Raw genomic sequence first — 25,281 nt, 5'->3', positions numbered from 1 at the left:
ATTCCACGATAAAATTTTGTTTTTATTTTTTAACGAAATAAAATAAATAACGATTTTATTGTATATTTTTAATCAATGATCAAACACGCCAATAAAGCCTAGTTAACGTAACAAAACATTTCACCGGAAACTACGTTATGAGGTAATATTAAATAAATATTAAATGAAACTCGTTTGTTGAAACTCTTTCTTTTCCCAATAGCGGTCGAACAAATCTTTTATTTAACTTAATTGTACTATTTTTTACGTCCCTTTTTTTTATATAGACCATTTACTCAAATAGTAGGTATATTTTAAATTCAAATTGCAAATAGACTTTTCAAAATTCGCTTCAAGCATTAAAAACATGTACACATTTACAAATGATATTATAGTAAAAAAACTGAAAATAATTAATGCTTTTATTATGACATACGGTGAACGGAAATCTTCCAAACGTGGTAATAAGTGGAAAATGTAGTTTATTATTTTTGAAAGTTTGTATGTGAGTTATAAGAGTCATTGAGTATATGAGTATATATATATAGTATAAGAGTCATATTGAAAATAATATCATATGTTTATTAATAGGTATTATGACGTGTGAAATAACAATAAAAAGTGTTTGAAAAAAAAGACAAAACTAATATTTAAAAAAATGTTAATTTAAAAAATCATCTAACTTAGTCAGTCATGCTTATTGTCCGATGAATATTCTATATTTATACTTAGAAATCGATATAATATTAACTTCATTACCATATATAGTATCATATATATGTACATTACAAATGGTTAAAAAAGACGCAACAGGGTCAACTAAATTTATTACTAAGTTTAGAAGTTCTAGAAAAAAATGTTTCTTTTTATTTTGGCAAAGTTTGTTCTACCTTCGGTCACTGTGCACCGCCATTGAACAAGTTTCCAATATTAAGTGCATGTAGAATAATATACCGTATATATTCGACGCTCGTACACACAGGTGTCGTCGTGTAGATGTCATATATAATCAACGCTACTAATTAGAAAGTTAAACAAAACATATGAATGATAATTACTTTATCTAAAAATCTTGATTTGAAGATCAAATGAATTTATCGAAAAAGTTCATTTTATAATAAAAAGTTTTCTTAAGAAGGTACGATAAATATTATGAACAATGATAACAAAATATAAAGTAAAAGGGTGGGTTGAGAGAAGGATGAAAGTTTACGAGAAGAATCAACTAATTTCTTGAGGAAAAGTGTCGGAAGTCCATCGTTACGCAATGCTAACATGTTGAAATGAGACCTACGTAGACGTAAAGGGTGAACATTTTCTGCCGACTTTTCTTTGCTAAGAGTAAGTATACAGAGACAGTAGTTCTAGTAGACTAAAACAGCATCAGTAGTAATAGCAGTAGTAGCAGCAGCAGCAGTAGCAGCACAAGTGGCCGTCAGCACGTCTGTTTGCTTCTTCGTTGTCTTGTTTCTCTCTCTCTCGTAACGTTGGTCGCTTTAATTAAGTCGCTTGTCGCTTAAGTCTGTCTCAAGGTGCTCAATGTGGGTACGCGTAGTAGGCAAAAGGTGAGCCGCGTTTAGTATCCGAGACGAGAGCTACGAAAATGTCTGGAAAGTTTCTCCGTGCCAGGAAAGGGATGTTCCGCTCGCTCGAGGCATTTCCGGCTAGTACAACGTGTGCCTCTCTACCTCGCGAGTGGACCCTCCTTAACCCTTAACACGTTGTAATAAATTACCCTCTTTTCACTAAAAACTTGATAATTATACAAAGAAAAGTTATCATTTTAATAATGAATTCGTAAAATGTTGGATTTTATCATTAAACGTATCAATATTATATTACATTCCTTTATCAATTTAATTTATAAATGAGGAAATTAATTAATTAAATAATTTAGTTTCTATGATTTAATAATGTGATAATCGTTTGAAATAATTGTTCGGATGTTATTTTATTATTCGTAAAAAGGATAACTATGACGAGCAAATGAAGAATGGTTAAATATTATATTATTATGATTATCTAACATTGTTACTTATATTTATTAAAATATTTCAACTAGGAAATTTTATCTGTTTTTGAAAGTACAAATATACAAGAGAAAAAGTTCGTTTATCTGTATAACATTGGTAAAAGTTCACATTGAATTTGAATTTAAGAGCGCAAAGAAATATATATACAATGGACGAACAACTATAGAACAATATTGTTTTACTTGAATATACTCGTCGCGTGTTTTACTTTGCGATATTTGTTCTCTTACTAACTTTTTATGTGCCAACGAATCAAGAGATACAACATTATTTCGAAAGTTACAAAGGAAAAAGGATGAAATTTCCTATCGTATTCGAAGTAAAATAAATCACGTTTTCTAATAAAATAATTAAAATGAACGAATCAACGTTTTCAAAGTTTTCGTTAAAAAAGATAAGTAGATTTCTTTTAACTTAACGAATCTTACGCATGACCTCTCAATTTGCATTTCCATTAGTAACGAATCGGTTATCACCTTATCCTCGTTCTTGGATATTCTCAGGAATATTTGCAAATCAAATATTATTTAATTCCTCATAATTTTCGATGACTTTCGAATAAGATCGCATTTAATCATGTCAAAGAAACATTCAAAAGTGTTAATAACGAAATTTAAGCTATGAATTATTAAACGTATTATCGAAATATTTTTTAACGAATTCTTTCGAATATTCTATTCAATAATAATAAAAACACTGCTTTAGCATTTATTCACGACGTATGATTTAAATTATATCACATCAGCAGCTAGGCGTTTTCTATATACCTGTTAAACGTATTACAAATATACATTAATAAAAATGACAATAACAAATAGACATAAATACACGTGTATATAAACGTGCATAATTAAAAATAGGTGTACTTAACGTCAGCAATGTAAAACCAACGGAGACTTTGAATTTAGTTTAAACTCGCTATGCAACACGGTCGAGCGTGAACGCTCAACGTGACTTGGAATTATTTATCCTCGACATTAATTATTACCGCTCGCTACGTTATTCGGTGCTCGCACAATTGAAATTGTTTCATAATTGAATGGACATTGGTGTTAATCCTTGAAGCAAGTTCCACAGTAAACTCGAATCATCAGATGTGTACACGTATGTATATTTGTATGTATATATATATACACGTCATTTATATTAATCGTACTATCTTACAATTTTTGAAATGTATAAAAGACTAAAACATAGTAAATATCACTAATATAAAATTTTCTTCAAACAAATGTAGCTGATTATTATATAATTAAACAAAATTTTCACTTCTTTTAAATATAATTTTTTTCTTCTTTAAGTTCATCTTAAAGTCAAGAAATTAATATTAAATGCTTTGATATTAAAGATGCTTGTAATATCGATATATTTTAAACCATGAAGGTGATGATTAAAAAAATATATTTTTTATTACTCATGCGGGGAAAGTACTATCTTTTCGGTCGCTATTGGGGTCGGAAAGACGCTGTTTACATACTTTACAATAACAACACGCGTTTTGAGTAAAATAAATGTCAATTAGAGTGCGGAAAGTTTACTTGTCGCACCCAAATTTTACTTACCACACGAAAATTGACGATAAAAAGAACACAATCAAAGTGTCAATATTGTCGGCGATAAGATTATTATGTAGTTCCTTCTGTATTTTATTTCTTGTTTAAAAAGGCTATCTTAGACAAAAAGATTAATATTTAGTTCTTCATTTATTTTATTTCCTGTTTGAGTACGGTATCGATCTTGAAAGGAAACTTCACTCGGAAATTGGAGGGAAAAGATATTCCGTTGTTTAAAAAAAACTAAGTTCCGTTATGCAAATAAATTTACTTAAAATTTTTTAACTTTTTCAGTATTGTTTTGTGAGGGGGGGGGCTCCGCCCCAACCCCCGCCAGGCTCTGCCCCTGGACACCGCCGGAGCTTCGCCCCTGAACCTTAATTATGTATCAAATATGTCCCTGCATTCGTAATAAAAAATAGTATATGCTACTAGTGCGCAGTTGTCGATTGCCCAACTTTACGCACTAGTTGCATAATATACTATTAATATAAAAATTCTTAATCTAAAGACCTGTCTATTACCACCAGATTTATTATAATCATGAAAGAAACTGCATTCAATTAATTTCTATTTGATTTTCTATACTAAATTTCTTTTTAAATGACTACGATTTGAAAAAATATTCCTATAATACTAAACTGTTCTTCCTTGTTTACAATCCGGCTGATAGAAACAGATTAAAAGTAGAAAAAATAAATCGTTCAGCTAAAAACAAAATGTAAACATTATAGAAAGCAATGAATAAATTCCAGCAATTCAGTGTAAGCAAAAGGAAATGTTTCTAACTGATAAATAATTAGAAATATAATTCAGTTTACACAAGCGTGATCAACTTGCAATATACTATTCTGTTATTAATAGGCCGATTAAAATCTTTTTTATCTGATATAACTTTAAAAGATGTATAACGTAGCTTATGACGTTCCTTAATAAAATCATTCATCTTGAAAACTTTGAAAAAAAAAAAAGAAATGAAAACAATTTACTATAATCAACGTAAGGGCTCTATTTTAATTACGTTATAGTAGACAAAAGATTGACAATTCGTTCAGTAAAGGCAGAAAGCAGAATATTCTAAAGGTATACATTATTTGACTTATTTTGTATAGAAAACAAATAATAGAGTGAGTGAGAGATAAAAAAAAGAGAAAGACAGTCAAAGAGAGACATGTATATAGGCGTAGAAGCGAGGTGCGAATATATACAGCCAGCTATCCAGCCAGCAGCCAACCGGCAACCATCCACAAATTGGTGGCCGATCGAGCCACTAATTACTCGGACTTGGTCGTGTTTTAAAAGCCATACGATTACGGACGATTTACGATTTTCCTTCGCTTTCTGGAAGGACTGCCAACTCTTTGGAAGGTTCCAACGTTGGATACATGTTTCCCACGTTAGAAAAATGCAATCATCCATTTTTTCCTTATCTTTTGTAACATTACCTAACTTTTTTTGATTCTTTCTACAAGCATATACTATCGTACCTTACGATAATTTTTCAATTTTCTTTGGATAATATTGTAAGAGAGTTTAGAATTTAGAAGATTGTAGGGCATCTTAGATTAACGCTTAAACTTCGAAACTATTATTATAATATTTAGAAATTTGAACATTTGACTTATTGTTAGGGTTTAATAAAGGCTGGGTAATAACCGTATTTTGAACATTTAAAGTAGACGGTACTTGATCGGCGTAACAAGCTGGCTATGTAATATAAATAGATAAGTGATAGATATGGAAATTTTAGATTGTAGCATGGTATAAATTAGAAAGTAGAACATTAAAAAAAAAATTAATTATAATATCTTACTTTGTGCATAAGATAAGCTTTGTGCATACACAAATTTTATATTATATTTTATTATTATTATATTACAATATAATCTTGTTGTATGGCTATTATTTTTTTCTTTTGTCAGTATATTTTACGATGCTTTTTTGATCGACGTTAATATTATCTACCTACGTGTAATATTTAATTTCAATAGCTACATAATTAGCATTATATTAGCATGTTAGTGTACATACGGAAATAATGTTGTATACCTGTACGATCGTATGCAACATGTATATAATCTGAATAAGAACAATAGCTGTTAAAATCATTAACATTATAAAATCATTTATTATTAAAAATAAAAAAGACTTTGATTTCATAGACAGTGTAAATACGAACATCTTATTATATGTAAATTTTATTACACAAAAGATAAAAATACAAATCATGAGATTAAATAACACAGTGCATCTTTTTCATAGAAACGATTTAAACAAAAGATCAATAGTGAAAAAAATAAATGATAGAAGTGTAGCTATTAGTAATACTAAATAACAAGATGACTTCAGTGATGTATTTGGCAGTGAAATACATCGCCATTTGTTTCTTGTACTCCTTCTCTTCGTATATTCTCGTTCATAATCGTTCCAAATGGCAACGACGAATCAGGTGGAGACTGTCAACATAACCGAGACTACTATACGTATATACTTACATATATATACATGTGTATGGATAAGAGAAAGGATAAAGAGAATCACAAGAATAGAACGGGAATAGTGTACAAGTATAAGAGAGACGAAAGCTAGGAGAGTAGGATGGGGTCATTGAAGTATGGGCAGACGGAAACTGCTGTTTCATCTCCGACTCCGCCAACTTGGCAAGACCACCGCTCTGTTTGCTTCCTAATTACGAAAGAGAGAGAATAAGACGCGAGAGGAGACAAAGAAGGAGAAAGAGTGAAAGAGAGAGGGAGAGAGAGAGAGAACAACGAAATGAGTAAATTCAACTTTGGCCCTTTCCGCAGAATTAAGATTCCATCGCTGAATCGAGTTTTGTGTGTGTCTTGCAATTTTCTGGTTAACCTGACTCGACCTTTAAATCCTTCGCTCGATCGAGCCACTTCGTAAACGAACCGCATGATCGGTAGAATATTCTAATTCAGACTAGATTCTTATCTTCTCTTCTACTTTATTCCACAATCATATTGGACAAATCTTAAAAGATTATATTTTTTTCTTATTCTCACTTTCTTTCTATTATCGTTGTCTCTTGTTTAATTTGAATTTAATATTTTTTAGTTCGAACATATGCAATGATTTATCTTATAAAGAGAATTTATGAAAATGTATAAAATAGACATATCGATCATGTAACGTTCGATGTATTTAATTAAATTATTAGCATAAAATTTAATATATTAATTGAACTGCAAATTCAGAGAAATTCTATTGGCACAATGCGTTTATATAATGTTCAAGAATTAAAACTGTTTGGTTCTATCTACTTTAAAAAATTCGATTATTATTTTATAATTATATCATTTTTATTATTTTAACAAAACATTTCTTTCCATTACCAAATTTTATTATGAATCACATATCTATATAATTGATATATTATATAATATATTATATTACAAATTACGTATGTAAATACATAGATACACAAAATATACTTTAACGAGTCCCTGGTAAAATATCAAACTCAAATACAGAAATGCTATGGACGCGGAAACCCTTTAGCGTATTATTGCCTTCCTTGTTTTCATTTTTACGTTTGCAGTTATCTCCTCCTCTTTCATATTTATTCCTACCAGCAATTTAATTAGCGCTTTTCAATCCACGCTGGATACGTGAAAATAAACTCGAAAAAAGAATCGGCTTCAATATTTGAAAAAGTGTATCTGTTGTTAGTTCCATTGTAAGCTACGTTATTAGTAATAATTTATTACTAATTTTGATGCATGTGTACGCTTGCATATATTTCTTCTATGAACTACGTGAGTGATATATATATATATATATATATATATATATCTTCTTTTTAAATATTTATTTTTCTTTCTACAAACAATCGATTTGAATTAAACACAAGCCGTTGTAATAAAAAAATGTCTGCATACTACTATCTATTTTACATGTTAATGCATACTCATTAAATATTCTTATAATTAATCGAACTCCTAAAAACAAATTTAAATATTCGAATGAGCTTATTCTATGTTAACGTAAATTTATATAAACGTTACGATCTCAAATACAATTTTTAATCAACTACATAGATCGTGCGCGTAAAGTAAACGAAGAATATAAAAAAGGAAAATACGAATGTTCTATTTAGATCATCTATATAAGTGGAGCATTTTAATAATAGTCATATCAAGAGTCTTTAGTTCGTTGCTTTTCAAATATTTTTCGAAAAAAAATACAAAGAAAAATTGCAATATAATGTATGTATTTAATATTTTACTGAAAATGTTTATGGGAAAATTCAAATTTATATTTGATTATGTAAAAAGAAACGAGAAACCTTCGCAATTTTATAAAACTAATTACAAGCGTGATTTTATAAAGAACTCATTACAGCATTGAAACTCCGACAAATCAAAATAATATACATGGTTATATTAAAACATGTTAAATTATTATTAAAAGGTTATATTAAAGATTAAATTTCTTAAATAATCAATTACAATATTGAAACCCAAAGAAATTAAAATAAAATGCATATAAAAAAAAGTTAAGTTAAAAGAGTAAGAGAACGAGAAAGAAGTTATTGAGTTAAAGAAATGAGTTAAGAGAAAAAGAAAAAAAGAGAGAGAGACATATAAATAAAAAGAAAGAGAGAGAAAGAAAGAGAGGAAGTATAGTGGCAAAAGTGGTAGGAGAAATCTCTCGAGTTTCCTCGATCCCTCGTCATTAGCCTCTCCGGTGGGTCCAGCTACGCAATTTTCAAACTCCGACGTGCAAGACCACGAGATGTAATCGCATTACAGGACCACCGACGTCATCGACTAGTAGCACACGTACAGAGTGGTAGTGGTTCTTGTACATATTCCATGTATACACACGAGATACACGAACGTGTAGAACTCGCAACTAAATTCCAACACAACTTAGCCGCGGCATCGTGCATCACTATCCAACCAGTGGCTGTGCGGAGGTTGCTACTCTAATTCCATAGAGTATCCCGAGAGACCGCGGCGAGGAAAATGGATTGCCTGACTCACGGCTCGTTCCTTATTCAAAATAATGCGAAACATAGGTAGCGACCCCTATACTACTCTTCTAACCCCACAAATTCATGAACCGGGAACGATACGATGAGAGAAAGGGAAAGATAAAGAAAGAAAGAAAGAAAGAAAGACTCGAGCTACGTAGAAAATTGCCATTCCTACTCGTTTCAGTTTCGCCTTAACAGGGACTTTTTGTTAATTAAAGTCAGGAAAGGGTGATGCTGGTAGTAGTAGTGGTAGAGTCAATGATAGTGGTGGTAAGAAGGGTGTACTCGAAGAGGACGGGAACTGTGAAACGTGTCTAGAAAGTTCACTGAACGAATGGCAAGCAGCGTACGCCGAATGAGAAAGACGAAAGAAGAAAGATAGAAAGAGGGAGAGAGAGAGAAAGAGAGAATGAAAAGGAGAAAGAAAAGGAGAGAAAGAAATCTCGGACTTTACCGAACAACACCGAGCGATCTTACGAACGCCTTTCTAATACTCTTCGATGTGCTACAGATTGAAAGGGATAATGGCGAGCTCTTCTTGGAAAGTGTACTTTCAAAGTTCTCAACTAATCTCTCACGCCTTAGCTTCGCCAATTTCTTCCCGTAGTTTAGCGAGATTTTCCAAATTACCAGCAAGATCTTCTTAATTAAGCTTATACGTTACTCCTTTTGGACGAATTACGTATTCGAAAATTCCAGTTAAGGTATTAATGCCTTCGAAATTCACTTCCAATAATGTTCATTCGATTAAATAGGTCAATGTCGATTATCGAACATCGATTTCGAATGTTTATATGACATGTATTAATCAATGAATTTCCGAATTTCCTAGATCATCCCATTTTTCGACATAAACTTTCCAATACAGCACACTTTTGCCCTCGACAATTCTATTTTACATTAGTCCAATCGATAATGTCGCGATCCTCGCTATTTGTTAGCAAAACGAATCGATCGTCAGAGCAAATCTTCTCAAAGTTCAAAAAGAACGATAAGTAAAACGTCGAATCGAGCTCTTACGAAGGAATTTAAATCAACTCACAGTTTCCCTCACTTTCTTTCTCTCTCTCTCTCTCTTTTTCTTTCCCTGTCCTTCCAATTTCTCACAAATCTATTCTTCGTCTCATGCTTCATCAATCAAATTCTTTTTAATTTAAAAATTAATACGACTTTGAGAGAAATATTATTTAATCTCTGCGCGAATATTAATGAACGTAAATATTTATTAATTGGAAAGTATTACGATGAAAATTCCCTTATTTGAATATGCCTATATATTTCGCATTAACTTATTATTATACTTTTTGTTTTATTATTTATATCAATGTAATAGAAGAAAAACGATAAATTTTTACTTATCCCACTTTTATAATTATTCTCACTGGCATTCATAATGAATAAGAGACTAATAAAAATTTTGAAAAAAAAAAAAACATTCTAACAAAGCGTAACACTCAATGAATAAGAAAGCGAGATCTTGAATCGGATTTGTGTCGGGAAATGTAGAAACCGATGGGCTTGTCGTAGCTGACAATCCTTATCGTTTATCTTTGCAGAAGCTTACGTGAATCTGGGAGCCGCCCTTCTCTCGGTAGGACGAGACACTGAGGCAGCTGCGGTTTTACGTGCCGGTGCATCCCTGGACGGTTCCGGTCTCAAGGACAAAAGGACTCACGAGGCAGCAAGAGTGCAAGCACTCCTTCAATTAGGAGCGCTCTATGCCGATAAGGGTAGATTACAGAGAGCCTTGTCTGCGTATAGAGAAGCCCTACACGCCTTACCGGATCACTATCCACCTCAGGTTAGTACGTCTTCCTCTTCGTTACTCCATTAAAGGCTGGGGATTGTTACAAAAGACGGCGAAACTATAGGCATTTCCTAGAGAAGAGAGAAGCAAATTCGCTTATTCTCAGCAGGAGAGATATCAACCTTCTAAAGTAGTTATACGTGCCCTGTCACGCTTACGTTTACCTGTTTCTCCTTCTCTCTCTCTCTCTCTCTCTCTCTCTTTCCCTCTCTATTGTTTAGGATGTATGCACGTTAGTACGCATGTCCATACACAAAGCACTATGTAGACAAGTCTGGACCAGAGCTTCTCAACCAAAGCTTCTGAACATAACATTGTTGTATATTAATGATGCATAATAAGGTTTTGTTTACAGTTAACCAAGTTTCTCTATCTTTTTTGACTGTACAAGTAACCACCGAAGAACGCAATTAATTGATTCGTGTTCTGTGAAACCGTGTTGTTCGAGATTACAAAAAACGAGATTCTGTTTCAAGTGTGAAAATAAAAAATATTTTACGTTTTTAATTTTTGTTGTTGTTAAATATAAAGCTAAAAATTTTTATTGTTTGAATTCATATTGATAAACAATTCTAAAAGAAATTTTGTACTACATAATTCAAATTAATTGTGTTATTAGTTTTGAAAAAACGTTTTATCTAAAATTTTTATTGTTAAGATAATATACATTTGTAAGTAATGTTTATATAATCTGTATTTATTTTCATTAAAATGGAATGAAATTTACAAATTATAGACGTGATTTTTCAAATTTTTTGATAAAAGTTTTAATTTCATTATAATTCTGAACAATTTTACTTTTGAACACAACTCTCTATTTTATCGAACAAATGACATATTTGAAAATAACTTTATATCAAATAATATATGTTTTTGATTCTTTTTTTAAAAGAATTACTCGAAAATCGTGTAGTTTGAAACCATATAATATGGGAGGAGGTATCCGTGTTTTTCGAAATTCGTGTTCTTCGGGGGTTACCTGTATGTAGTTTATTTAAAAAAAAAAAAAAAATGATGAAAATAATAAACATCGCAAGAAAAAGCTTAGAGTCTCTAAATAAATGTTAATGGATCACAAAGAAAATACAAAATTTTAATATAAACCAGCGTTTCTCAAACGTTTTTGATCGCGGATCGATAAAATTTTAGGCGACCCTCCATTTTATATTACAAACATATACCATATTATGTAAAGTGCAAATGTTAATTTTGATAAATGGATTAATATAAAATCAGGTTATTTTTTTCAAATAGACTTTATAAAATTCAACAAATTGCATATTTTGATATAAATTTAAATAATTTTATATAATAACAATAATTTAAGTGGTAAAGTTTTTTGTTTTTAATTTTTCCCAGGATCGGCATTCTTTTTCTGCGGACCGGTACTGGGCCGCGAAGAACAGTTTGGAAAATCCTGGTATAAATTAATAAATTTATATATTTACACCTTATACAACTTTTTTGTTTATCGTGATTTAATAATCATGTTCCAATCTTTTATCTACTTGCTTGTGAGCTTACTTGTATTTTCCTTTACAATATATTATGCTAATGGTCCAATATTTTATTAATGACACCATCACAGATCCGTATTTTGAAACTAGAATATGTACGAAGCCAGAATCGATATCACAAATTATATTAAATAATACACATGCAATAAGAAAATCCAATTACAAGAAATATAAAAACCCTATAGCAGTAATTAACGTGAACAAAGTATTAAAAGAAAGGAAAAAATCCGTATTGTTTATTTTTTTTTGTGCTATCTCAATCACTCGTCTATTTATAATATCAATAATGTGTAGGATATAGAGAATGTATCGTACTCATTCTGAATTCTTGTGTTGCTTCTCTAAGATAACTGGACACTTTAGTATAGAAGAAGAGTAGTGTAGCGAGTCGACTATTATCGTAACATCTTCTCACTCAACCAGATGTTTGGTTGGAGTACGACGGAGAGACGTGCATAACGAGTTCGTCAACGAGTGGCAAGCAGTAACTTAGAGAAGTGCCCTTGTATTAAACGAGCCCAAAGTTTGCTCTCATGTTAGAACGTGTGACTTCTTCAATGAAAAGTTTGATCATCAAACTAGGGATGTTAAAGGCTTCTTCGACTAGTAATGATAACAGGGTGGATTGACGACATTTTTAACGAGTTGCTCGATTTTTCTATGATCAAAAAGTGATAGTATAACGAGATATTATTAGCCAGGAATTGGAAATAGTATACACATGATCGTGATTCTAAAACTATTACGATAGAAATAAGTGAACTGAAATCGCGGCTATAGATTTATGTCTAACTAAAATAGTATTAAAAATCTCATAGGATATTCATAGTTGTGCCGATAATTATTATAGTAAATTAAGTCAAAAAATTGAAAAAATTTATTTTTTAATATATATAATTGTAAGATAATAACTATATATGCTACAATTGTAAGAAATAACTAATTTGGAATGAATAATTTCCTGAATGAGCTGATAGCACAATAAATTGCTAAACAAATAAATTGACATCATTAGCTTATCGTATCTACATAAAGAAAATTATTAATGCCCACTGATATTTTAAGCTACAGAAAAATAATCCGAGCGAATAGAAAAAGAAATCCTCACTATAACTAACCAAATTGAATGGCATATAAGTAAAAAAGACTACAATAAACATGAGGCTACGAATCACTGTCCAAGAACACAGATAGAGAGAGCAAAGCTATGATTAGTGCACTATGTAAGGTTACAATGTCTGTTATAAGATAAAGGTAATTAAGCTTCCTCGATGTAAGATTTATGTTAGTCACCGTTACTGTACTGTCATCGAAAGTAAGATATCTCGAAATTCGAACTGTTATTACAAACTGTGTATCGTTGTCGCTGTCTTCACATTATAGGACTAGAGCGCGCGAGATGTTTGAAAATTTTTCCTCAGCGCAACTTTTTTTCCGCGAATAAAAACGCGAACGGAGAGGAGATTCAACGGATTAAATATCGACGGTGTGAGCTGCCGGAAGTTTCACGTAGAAACCCCGGCGTAAAAGAGAAAGATAAAGAGAAAGAGAGAGAAATACTATTTCGAGAATAGTTGTATTATGCGAACGCTTGTAGCACCGGGTAAACTCCGAGTAACATAGTTAAGCGCCGAGTTTCCGACACGCGCGCGAGCCACGATCATTGTAATTCGCTTCGCGAACGCTTGGAAAATCGTTCTCGTGGAATAAATTTCTCATATTCGTCGCGAATAAGAAATCATTTAGCATGTTGAGTATCACCAAAATATCCTTAAAATCAATACATCTAATTGTCTAATTGATCCCTCCTAATATTTCTTATATTTTTACTTTATTTCTCAATAAAAATTCGAAATGAAATTTCAATAATGAAATTAATGAAAGAAAGAATTAGCTTAAAAAAATCAATTTCCTAAAATATTTTATTACATTTCACTAATACTTTTATCTTAATATCTATTGAAAAGAAAAGGAGAACTATATTCTCTTTCTATTTTTTTCTATACTAAAGATTTAATTACTCTGATGGAGAATTTCTCGAAGTTTATTTTTCCTAAAGAATTCTACGAGTAGGAACACTCGATCATCGTTTTCACGTTGTCGATAGCTTCGCTTTCTTTCTCTCCCTCTCTCTTTGTTTTTCTTCTTCTTGTATTCATCATTATTGTCGTCATCGTCGTTGTCATCGTAGTCGTCGTCGTTGAGATAGCCACACATGGAAGAAAAGGAAAAGGAGACCACCAAACATTGATATTTCCGTGCCACCAAACACACGTAGGCAGTAGCGTATTCTCAGCAACCATTGAAGCGTAACTTTTACTCGCCTCAGCAAAATCGTTCTAACACGTTCCACCCCCTCCCCCCTGCCTCCAACCCATTTCTCCTTTCTTTCTTTCTTTCTCTATCTAACGTTTTCACGCGTTTTCTTTCCCCTTTTTCTCTGTTTCACCGATCTTACCTCGTTTCAATGGCACCCAGGCGAAACTTCTAGCGAGTACCTCTCTCTCTTTCTCTCTCTCCTTCTTTTTCTTTCACACACAGACAAACATTCTTTTATACATAGATACACACAGAAACAGCAACTTTCTTTTTCGTTTTCGCAATTCACGTCGAACTTTTTGGACGCGTGGATGTGAAGCGACAACAAGAACGAGAAAGATAGAAAGAGAGAGAAAGAGAGAGGGAAAGCACAGAGGTCTTCAAGCTCACAGCATCGGACGAAGAAAAGAGAAGTTTGCATTTTTACGAGATCTTTCTCGATCTCCTCTCTCTTTCCTCTTCTTGTCCTATTTCTATCTTCTATATCTCTATTTCTTTCGCTCGTTCTTACGACGATACTCCGAGCTGCGTTTTGTTCGGCGCATCGTCCTGGAATTCCTGCCCGACAATTTATACGAAAAGTATTTTTCGCCTTTCCGTAGCTTTCTCTCTTCTTTCTTTATGGAAATATATATAACGGTTGCATATAACGGGTAACATAAGAAATACTCTCAGCCTGACTCTTTGAGAAAATATGCCAGCAGGCGGTATGAAATGCTGCAAAGATAATAAAGGCCTTCTACTAGTGCTCCGCAATAGGAGCCTGGTACGCTTTTTGTTTCATAAGCGGAACGATCCGAACGCTTCGCATCTTTGTAAAACGGATTGCGAAACGTTACAAAGGATTATGATGCGCGAGGTTTCTTGTTAAGTGCGCTTATATTTACCTACGAATATACCCCAGTGATAAGAGTAAGGTTGCACGCTTTTTCATAGAATGATGAAAAACCTTCAAGTATGTTCCTTGTTTTTGCAAACTCTTTAAGTGGATCGAAATAACGTTATCGTAGAAACCTACAAAATGTATTTAAAAATATTCTAAAATGTTTTCATTTTATCTGTATTTAAAGGTTTAGATGTTGTTCGTATGCGATGTTTCAAATCTCATGAAAATTAAAATGTATTTGATCCAACAAAAATATTACCGTTGAAATGTTGAAAAATAATCAAAAATGTTCTAATGGTTTTTTGCCTTCTTTTAGAACAGTTCAAATATTATTCGTCCGAGAGTTTCTACATTTCATGAAAGTTCAAAAGTATATACCTACGTAAGTCTCCAAGTTCAACCAAAGTAATTCGTTTCAATTTCATTTGATCGAAAACGACGTCGCTAATATCTGCGGTTACTTTGCGTGCACTTTGAAAACTCGACAAATCAGTGTTCACAAATCACGTACTTATGGAATCGAGCCGTAAATCAGTCTACTCGGAATGTGCCTCCTCCTCGTAAATCTTCTCTGATAAATTAGCAACCGCGTATGAACCAAGAAGTAGTCCAGAAGTAATAGTAGTAGTAATAGTAATAGTAATAGTAGTAGTAGGAGTAGTACGGAGAGATCGGGAACTTAATCGATTAGATTGATTAAACGCTGCGACGGAATATTCACTTGGAAAATCTCTGACGATAGAATTTCTCGATTTCGTAGTCAAACATTATGTACGTTTGGAACAGACTATGATGATTGTACTTTATGTTTCCCACTTGTGTAAGTATATATCTTACATACAAATATACGATCAAAATTACGCTAACTCATCTTACTTATAAGACTTATAATTTCTTTTTCTATCGGGAAAAGTTTTAACCGATATTCCTATAAAATGATATTTCAAATAAAGTAAGGACTATCGTATTTTTCTGGTAAAAGTATTTCGAAAGTCTTCCAATAACCGGCTCGTGTTTTAACAAAATTAAAATGTATTGGCTTGTAATAAAAATTCGTGTACGGTATCTTTTCTCTTTGCTTTTTATTTAGATTAAATGTTTTATATAGTTGGATAAAACAAGGCAATATCATTAATCGATCTATTAACAAATATTTAATGTAAAAATTATATTTTATTATTGCATCCTTTGCTATATTTGTTTTACTTTTAAACGATTCTTTTCACTTAAAAATTTCGATCGACACTTTAGTTTTTGAAAAATACACAGTACTATAGAAATATACAAATTTTTGTTCTTTACCTTCCACCTTTTTTTTTTTTGTTAATTTGAACGATGTATACAAATAGACAGACATACATTGTATCGATTAACAAAAATCACCGATAAAAATCATAGAAAAAACTTTTCAAAATAAAAAAAAAATATATCCTACCAAATCGGATTTTTCAACGACAAAGCATGCAACGATTTTGTATGTGATATTGTGAACCTTTGTCGTTTCGTGACAAATGCGAACGACTTTTGCCTCGTATAACCGCGAGATGATATTCCCGTGAGCTCTCGCTGATGAGAACGATGAGTGGATCCTCGTTGTAGAGACGACTGAATATCGACCGAGGTTTTCTGGTTAGAGAAGCAAAGGAAAAAAAGAATGAGTGAAAGAGAGAAAGAGGATGAGATAGTGAGGGATAGTCAAGGTAGAAAAAAAAAAAAGAGAAAAAGATGCACTTTCACGAGCGTCGCTGCTAGTATCTATTATGCGCCGTGCACTCGTAATTATGCGTCTCTCTTGTCGAGCTCGTAAAGAATTCGTGGCTGGTAATAGTTGTATTGGTGGTAGAATTATGAAATTTATATACTCTTATATTTTATATGTACATAACATATAAATAAATGTACAATGTTTTTCTACATCTTAATTATAATATATATATATATAATATATTTTTAATGTATATATGTATTAAAATCTTCCGAAACACTAACACACACATTATATTGTAGCGTACTGTCAACGAATACTGAAGAAAATGAATCCACCCCCTATCTCATTTATTCCCTTATTTGAAATTAATAATAATTCCAACGAGAGAAAGAGAATTTATTGTGAATATTTATGTATATGTATAAGGTATTACAAAATATATGGGCATAACTTTAGGGTTCCTTTCCATACGAGAAAATGAGAAAATAAATTTATATAATCATATAATCAATATACCTTGTTTCCATAATCTAGTCGTTTTTATAATACACTCGTTGTTACATGATTTTCACAGATACTGTTAACAACTTTTGGCAAATTAGCAAATTTCCGCACGTACTGTTATCACCAACAGAATGTATCCAAGTGATTAAAAATAGTGTTAACACAGCAGACAAAAAGTTTGTACATGAGATAAGAAGCTTAGCTTAGTTATATGAATAACTCGAAAACAAAAACAGCTAAAATTCGTAAATAAGGTCATATCAGGAATATGATTATATAAACTTTTTTCTCATTTTAGAATTCTGAAACAATTCCTGAAATTATTCCCTCAAGTTTTGAAATACCCTATATATATATTTATATTTTTATTATTATTATATATTTATTTTATTATTATTATTATATATATATTTCTACTTTTTTAATTACGAGTTGAAATCGTATGAGATTTTTTTTTGTTTTTAGTTCTGTTGCGTCTTCAATTGTTATTCGTTACACAAAAATGATATAACTTACGAATTCAGTTACATGGAACATACAATAATATATTGAAATTCATAGACAATAAATTAATCTAATTTAATGTTGGAAGTCTTACAATTAGTAGAAGATACTTGACCATTTCTATTGTATATGTGTATATACGCGCACACACATATGAATATTCATACACATACATTGATACGTAAAAACGTAACGTAAGAAATGAATCGACCAGAATATTTTTCGATATCATTATAACGGTGAGAATTGTACTCAAATATGCAGAGGAAGGATCACAGCGCATTCCTGAACGTTATAAACTGGCAATTCCAAATAAAAGTTTCTCTCGTTACATAGTTTCCATTAACACATCCACTAAAAAACGTTAACCTTCTGCATTGACGGACTATGTGGTGGACTTTCCTGCTACTGGCAGTCAATTTAGGGAAGAGAGACGATCATTTTCTTCTAATAAAAATCCACGAAGTAACATCATCATTATCATTCGATCATCATCATTAGTTAATTCACTCTACAACACAAAGACCAACTATTCGAAATCGCATCAATTTTTGACGACGCAGCAGAACCAGTACCAAGAAAGAAAATGCAAGCATCGTAGAAACAAACCGCATATCTGCAGGCAATATACTCATAAAGCGGAGCATCGTCTGAGCATCATTCAACAATCCAAAACGCAACAACAGTTGATATCACTGCTATAACGGCATTTTAGCAATAAATAAATAACGTAATACCAATCAAGGTAACAGTCGTGCAACATACATTGAATGACACAATGTGGCATTGAAAAATTGCTAAAAAAAAAGAGGTATTAATCGATTTAATAATTGATCGGATAAATAAAATTAACTAACTTTACCAACGATATATAAAATTCTTTTTGTTAAAAGAGACAGTGATAAAACAAAAATTGTAGCTTCTTTAATTTTTTCATTCGATATTAATTTTGATGAAAATAGCATGTAACTTCATCGTTACGGATAAGTAGCAGTGAGGTAAAATTACGAGAAAAGCTCATGAATATTCCCACGGATGAAGCTTAAAAAAGAAAGAATTTATTAATGAGAAACTCTTCTCTAAAGTCGGTTAACACTTTGATCGAAGTAGATACCGATAGAATTCTACACATTTGCGCAATTTTCAAACTAAAGAACTTAAAAAAGATAAAATGCGATAAAAGAATATAACCTTGTTAGCGTTGTTATTATTTTCATCAATGAGGGATTAAAAAAATTGTTTACAAAGATTTTTCACTATTTGTGAACTTCTCGTTAATGTAACCAAACAAGAAAGAACATTAATATTAATATACTGTTATATATGAATATTAAAAACATTAAATTTATTGGATATTATAGACACAAAATTAAAAAGTCTTTTATAATAAATATTTCAAGGCATTACAATAATAATATCGATTTTAAATCTTGCTCGTATTCTACTTTAAACAACGTAAAACGTATGATTAACAAAGAATGAAGAATTATTATTACATCCTCGATAACTTTGTACCGCAAACGAACTTTAATGGACATGCATTCATTTATTTTCAAAATCTAAACAGTATTAAAACAAGATTGTGATTTAAAAAGTTTGACAGATTACGGTCAAAAGATATTTTAATCAATATTCGCGATAGAAATAGCAAAAGCATCTTGTAGTTAAAATCTTCCTTACACTTCCCTTATTACACATTAACGTGTACACTTCCCTGCGAAATAGATATATCCCCTTAAATAAAAAGTTTATTATAACAATTCATTAGTATTAATTAATTCTAATTATATTACTAATGTACAAATTACTATACGTATTGATATAAATATATAAAACAATAAGTAAATAGAACAAATTTATTAATAAGTTAAATTCATAAAATAATCAATATTTTAAAAATGCATAACAAACTATTAAAAAGTTATTCTATCAATTATACTCTCGAAAAAATTGAAACATACAGATATATCCTGAATGATTTTGTTTAAAAAAAAATATAAAAAAAATAAAAATAATCGTTGGAAAATGTCTTCTCGACGATAATCGCAACGATTTCCGAACTAAAGAAAACGCATGTCGGATTAAAGCTCGACTCTTTCGCGTAACAGTTTGACTGTTCCTTTTGTCCGAATAAGAAAAGTGATCCCACGTTTTATACGTCGTTTTAATAACAGCATTCCTTTGTACTGCTGTGTTTGAGTGGCTAATTAGGTGCTTGCAGCCCACCGGTCGGCGTACAATGCTGCTAGAGGTAATTTTGCGGTCCCTTCCTTCTCCGTTTATTCCCTCGTTTTATCTTTCTTTCTCTTTCTTTCTCTCCCTTTTCACATATACAGACACATACACATATGCATTTATGCGCATGGCCGTCTATTGCATATGCTTGTTTCCTATGTTCCTATGGGATAGTAGCATACTAACTTCACTGTACCAGTGTATGCACCAATCTTTGTTTTCTCTTACTTTCTCTTTCTCTATCGCACATACGCGTATACATACTCATATACACACATACTAGCTCGACATTCACTCGGATTCACATTTCGTCGGACCGTCTCACAATTTTAGCGAGGCAGCAGCGATGATCCCTACCCTCTGGCACCTCCATTTTGTCGTAACTCCGTCGAGGGCTCGTAGAGTAGCCTTCAAAATTGTTCCTTTTTTCCTTTTACCTTTTTCCTTTATGATGATATCTCTCTCTTTCTCTCTCTCTCTCTTTCTCTCTCTTTCTCTCACCCCTCTCTTGGAAAGTTACCGGGAGGCTTTGCAACACGACCTTGTCATGTCCTTCCGTTTCTCCCTCGTCGTGTGTTATAGGGTAGAAAAGGGAGAAAGAGATATTTTATGCTTCGTTTAATACGTTACCTCACCTAATAAGTTCGTCCGCGTTATCTTAATGCCCGTTATGCTTGTTATGAATAAATCAAATTCCAGATGTCCAAAATAAGATTTATGGTAATATAGATATATGTTATAAAAGATATTCGCTATGATAGATTGCTTTTAATTTAATATTTGGCAATGCGTATTATTGTCTACAATATATATTGTAACTAGCCTTCAATGGATGAACAATTTTGAAAAATTTTTCATCAATCAAAATATATTAAATTAATTATAAAGATACATTATTTTTAATTATCAAATAAATTCTATTTAAACGGTAAACTTATTTGAAACTCACACACACACACAACCCATTATATATATATATATATATATATATATATATATATATATATATATATATATATATATATATATATATATTTAGAAACGATAAACCCCATAAAAAATAAAATTTAATGTTATCTATATTTCTATTCTATATACTTTTTTATCATCATTACGATTGTCATATTAATTTTATCACAAATATCACCCGACAACCTTGTTATCATCAATGAAAAGCTAAACGTTTGTGGTGAATTTAACTGGGATAATGCGAGTAGGTGAACAGGTTTTTTGAGATCCACCCGGCGGCACCACTGTCAGTACGGGACTTCGAATTCTGTTGAATGTCAAATCCAACTCGTACTCAACTCGACGGGTAGCCATGCTTTGCGTTATCTCACCGCATTCACCGCGTTCGTTTTCTATACCCGCGATTTCGTGATTTTGCAGGATTAAAATCTCCCATGCTTTTTCCCTCTTGTTTCTTTTTCGTTCATCTTCGAAAATCCATTCGTTCGAATATCTACCGAAAACATGAATCAACGCTCGTTGGTTCGTTCGTTCTCGTTAAAATGTTACGAATGAAAGTGCTTTTACTTCTACCTGACACTGACATGTATGTTTTATAAATTTTGTTCAAATTTTTATCATCCACCGTCAAAGAATAAACAAATTAATCAATTGTTTCGAACATCACAAAATAAAACTTTATTCCGGATACAAAATAGAACTTCGATTGTGTCCATGAAAATTTATGACAGATATAGTATAAATCCATTAGCAAGTATGACGTTTTGATCAATTTTATAATGTAATACTTGTTCGAATATTTATCAAATGTTTCTTCTGAAAGATATTTATCACCAATTTATTTCTAAAAGGAAATAAGATGATTTCTGAAGTTTCTTCAAAATACCTAAAGAAATGAATAAAGTTACAAGCAATATCGACACCAATGGTATTAATAGATCAAAATTAAATGATATTAGAATATATATAATTAGTTATTATTCAAGATGACCTAGTAAGGAAAAAAACATGATGCTTTTCAACAGCGGTAACCTCGCTCGGCCTCGGCTAATGCTTTCCCGAGGACCAGCTGAAATACACCGAGACGCTTTTAAATTACAAGCTAGAAACCTCGTTCGCCCACGCCGCCTCCTTCACCGCTCTTCTTCGTTTCTCTTCCTACCGTTCTCCTCTTTCAACGTTTTTGTGTGCAATTTTAATTTTAACACAAGCCATTCCCCGGCACAGCTCGCCACGGTACTGGCGCACTTTAATCTTCCAGAAGAACGTCCATTGTGTATCGTCCTACTCGTATCCATCTCTCTCTTTCTCTCTCTTTCACTTTCTGTTATGCTCCTTTTATCTCTTCTTTCTTCTTCCTATCCCATCTTTTCTCTTTTTTTTCTTTCTCTCTCGCTCACTCGCTCGTTCACATATAGTCTAGTCGCCTATTTCTCACACTCTTAAATTTTACCGTATACCATACACCTTTGTAGAAAAAAAAGAAAACAACTACGTATAGAGAACGAAAGATAGAGAGAAAAAGTCGAAAGTAGCAAATTTTCACAACGACGTTGTTGTTACCAAGCAACGTTCCTATGAATTAAACCATCTTTTTTGTTTTTTTTTCTCTTTTTCTTTTATCTCAACAAAATATACAACACCTCGTCTCTTCCATCTCGTCCTTTTTTCTATCTTACTTTTATTTGAGATATTCAAGTTTCATTTCCAATGTATTCATAAAGATGACCCAAAGAACTAAATTGCTTGTTTATATATGACAACAAAAATTCATTATCAGCTTGACTAAAAATAGCGCTCCGTGAAACTAGATTGGGTCATTTTTTTTTTTTGAAATATTTATCCATTTAATAAGGTCGACATTAGACGGCAAGAATATCGGAAAAAAACGATCCAAAATAAACAATCGTCTATCTCTCTTTTTCTTCCATTCTCTTCCTTTCTTTTTTTTTTATCGTGAATCTCGAATGAAATAAACGAAATGGAGTTAGTACTTTATTTTTCAAATTCTGAGCGTTTTTATATACACCATCGACCGACCTTTCTTGTATATTGTAGTTATAATTGAAGATACTTTCCAATTAAACGAAAAACGGAAAACAAGAAAAAAGAAAATGAAAAAAAAGATTTAACAAAAAAAACAACTTCTAAAAGAAGACCAGAAAAATTCGAAATGATTGAGAGATAAAGACGAAGATAGTAAAGAAAAGAGCTATGTACTAGTTTTATGTAAGAAAGACAAAGGCAAAGGATAGAGATATAAAGAAGACAAAGAATAGAAGAGAAGGTTAGTCGAATCTAGGAGAAATTTAGTTCCCAAAACGAGGGTCTAATCGCCAGCACGATATCTCTCTGGACTTTACGAGATCCCATGTACGACTACACACACACACACACACACACAGAGAAACAACGAGTTACACGAATAGACCAATAGCTACGAGAGACAGAAACATACACGCACTCTAGAAAATACGAATATACCCATATCCCCCCACACACACACACACAATCAAGCACATGTTAAAGTACAAACACAGTTAGTTCGACTCTCGGTTACATACAAAGGCCGTGGGGTAAAACATCGTCGGCAAGATTACACCGGAGTTTCGCCAGTTTCCGATGTTTTATCGAGATGGTCCTTCGCTCCCTCCCTTCTCTTCTTTCTCTCTATCTTTCTCTTACTCCTTTCCTCTTCTAACAGGACAACGAGAATTCCAACTGAAACACACTGCCTCGTGGAAAGCCGGTTTGAAACTCGTGAATAATACCGTGTCCTCGTAGAAGTCCCGACTGAAAGGAATTGGGGTAGTAGCGGTGTTGGGGAGTGGGTAGGGGTAGTTTGTCCGGATGGTATCGAGTAAGGCTCGAATTGGAGAACGTGTCGCATAATCCTTTCAATACGGACAAATCCTTCTACGTGCAAAGGATTTTCCACGCTCCCCGATGAAATAATCGTTGAGTTCGATTGATTCGTTTCATTTCGTTGGATAAAAGAAATAGTGAAAAAACGAATGGGCTAACAAGTAGGCAATGGTCTATCAAAGAATTTCCAATAGGAATAAAGTTCTTTTTTTCATGTTTATACGTAAAAAATATTTTCTATCTTTATTATAATACAAATATAGGATCAATTTTGTCGTATATTATCGATAATCGTTTCTACATCGAGCAAAATTAATTATTTTATTTTGTACATTTTCAAACGAAGAGACGATGACGAAAAAAATATATAATAAATTGTCATTCGTTGTCGAAAACATGTTCCTTTACGGTCAATGAAATTTTTTTAAAGTTTTAATTGTAAAAGAAATTGGAATCTCGACTAACGATAAGACAAGAAAGCGTTAATCGATCAAACGTTTAGTATGGGAATAAGATCCAAGATTTGCGTCGTAGCACAAATAGTCAATATCGAAATAAAGAGGATATAAAGTTATAAAGAGAAAGATATATATTATGGTTCATCGTTGATAACCGATCGTAACGGAAGGAAGTTTTTGGCGCGAGTCTTTTGACATCAAATGGATAAAAGACGCTAGATATGAAATAGGTCTTATCATGTCCAGTAAGTCGATACATTTTTCTTCGAATCGAACGTGTTTAAGGAAGTCGTAAAATTGTTGAAATATAACGATGATGTTAAATGTAAAAATAAAACAAGAGACACAAAGAAAGATAAGTTTCAATTTGAACGAAACTAGATCAATGATCTTTACTGATCAAACTTATATCAATTGTCCTCTATGTATATGCTCACATACATACGCACAGACACACACTCTCTCTCTCTCCCTTTCTTTCCTTCTCTTTTATTTTATCCATTTCTCTTTCTATCTATTTATCTATCTATCTTTCTTTCTACGAGAATATTTTCATAAGACAAGAAAAGATGAAAAATATAATCCGATATCCATCATTATCGAATAACGCAAATTACCTAAGAGAAAAAGATAGTCTCTTAGAAGGCAAGACCAAAACATACTTATGCTCTGCCAATCTCAGATGATTTATCGAGACAACATTTTTCACTTTCGCCGCGTCAGCAAGCTATTATTGATAAAGTAAACTTTTAACACGATTTCTAAGGCACGACCGAAGTCGATTTATCTATATTATGAGCTACTACTACTCTACCTATGGGTAAAGAAGTTCATCTCTTTCTGTATGAAAAAAAAGTAAGAATAGTAAGAATTTTACACGCCTACATAAAATTCATTTATTTTCTTAATTATAATTAAAATGTTCATTCATTTTTATAA

The 25,281-nt window shown here is 32.0% G+C and overlaps 1 protein-coding gene across 4 annotated transcripts in view; it reads left to right on the top strand.

Moving 5' to 3' along the window:
• The window catches only part of Tmtc2 (Transmembrane O-mannosyltransferase targeting cadherins 2), a 224,812-nt gene that overhangs the window by 184,446 nt on the left and 15,085 nt on the right, over window positions 1-25,281 (top strand). For 2 of the 4 annotated variants that reach the window (XM_089178283.1, XM_015316943.2), the window contains exons 7-8: window positions 10,127-10,371; window positions 11,737-11,797. In XM_089178283.1, the coding sequence (XP_089034409.1) occupies window positions 10,127-10,371; window positions 11,737-11,797 (306 nt within the window). The remainder of the gene's footprint in view (window positions 1-10,126; window positions 10,372-11,736; window positions 11,798-25,281) is intronic. The other 2 variants (XM_015316942.2, XM_089178284.1) reach the window with 1 other exon arrangement.

The sequence above is a fragment of the Polistes dominula genome, unplaced genomic scaffold (genome assembly GCF_049000335.1).
Source record: "Polistes dominula isolate Pdom_NZ unplaced genomic scaffold, Pdom_raw_medaka contig_77, whole genome shotgun sequence".
Lineage (NCBI taxonomy): Eukaryota > Metazoa > Arthropoda > Insecta > Hymenoptera > Vespidae > Polistes > Polistes dominula.
This window is presented reverse-complemented; position numbering and strand designations above follow the sequence as displayed.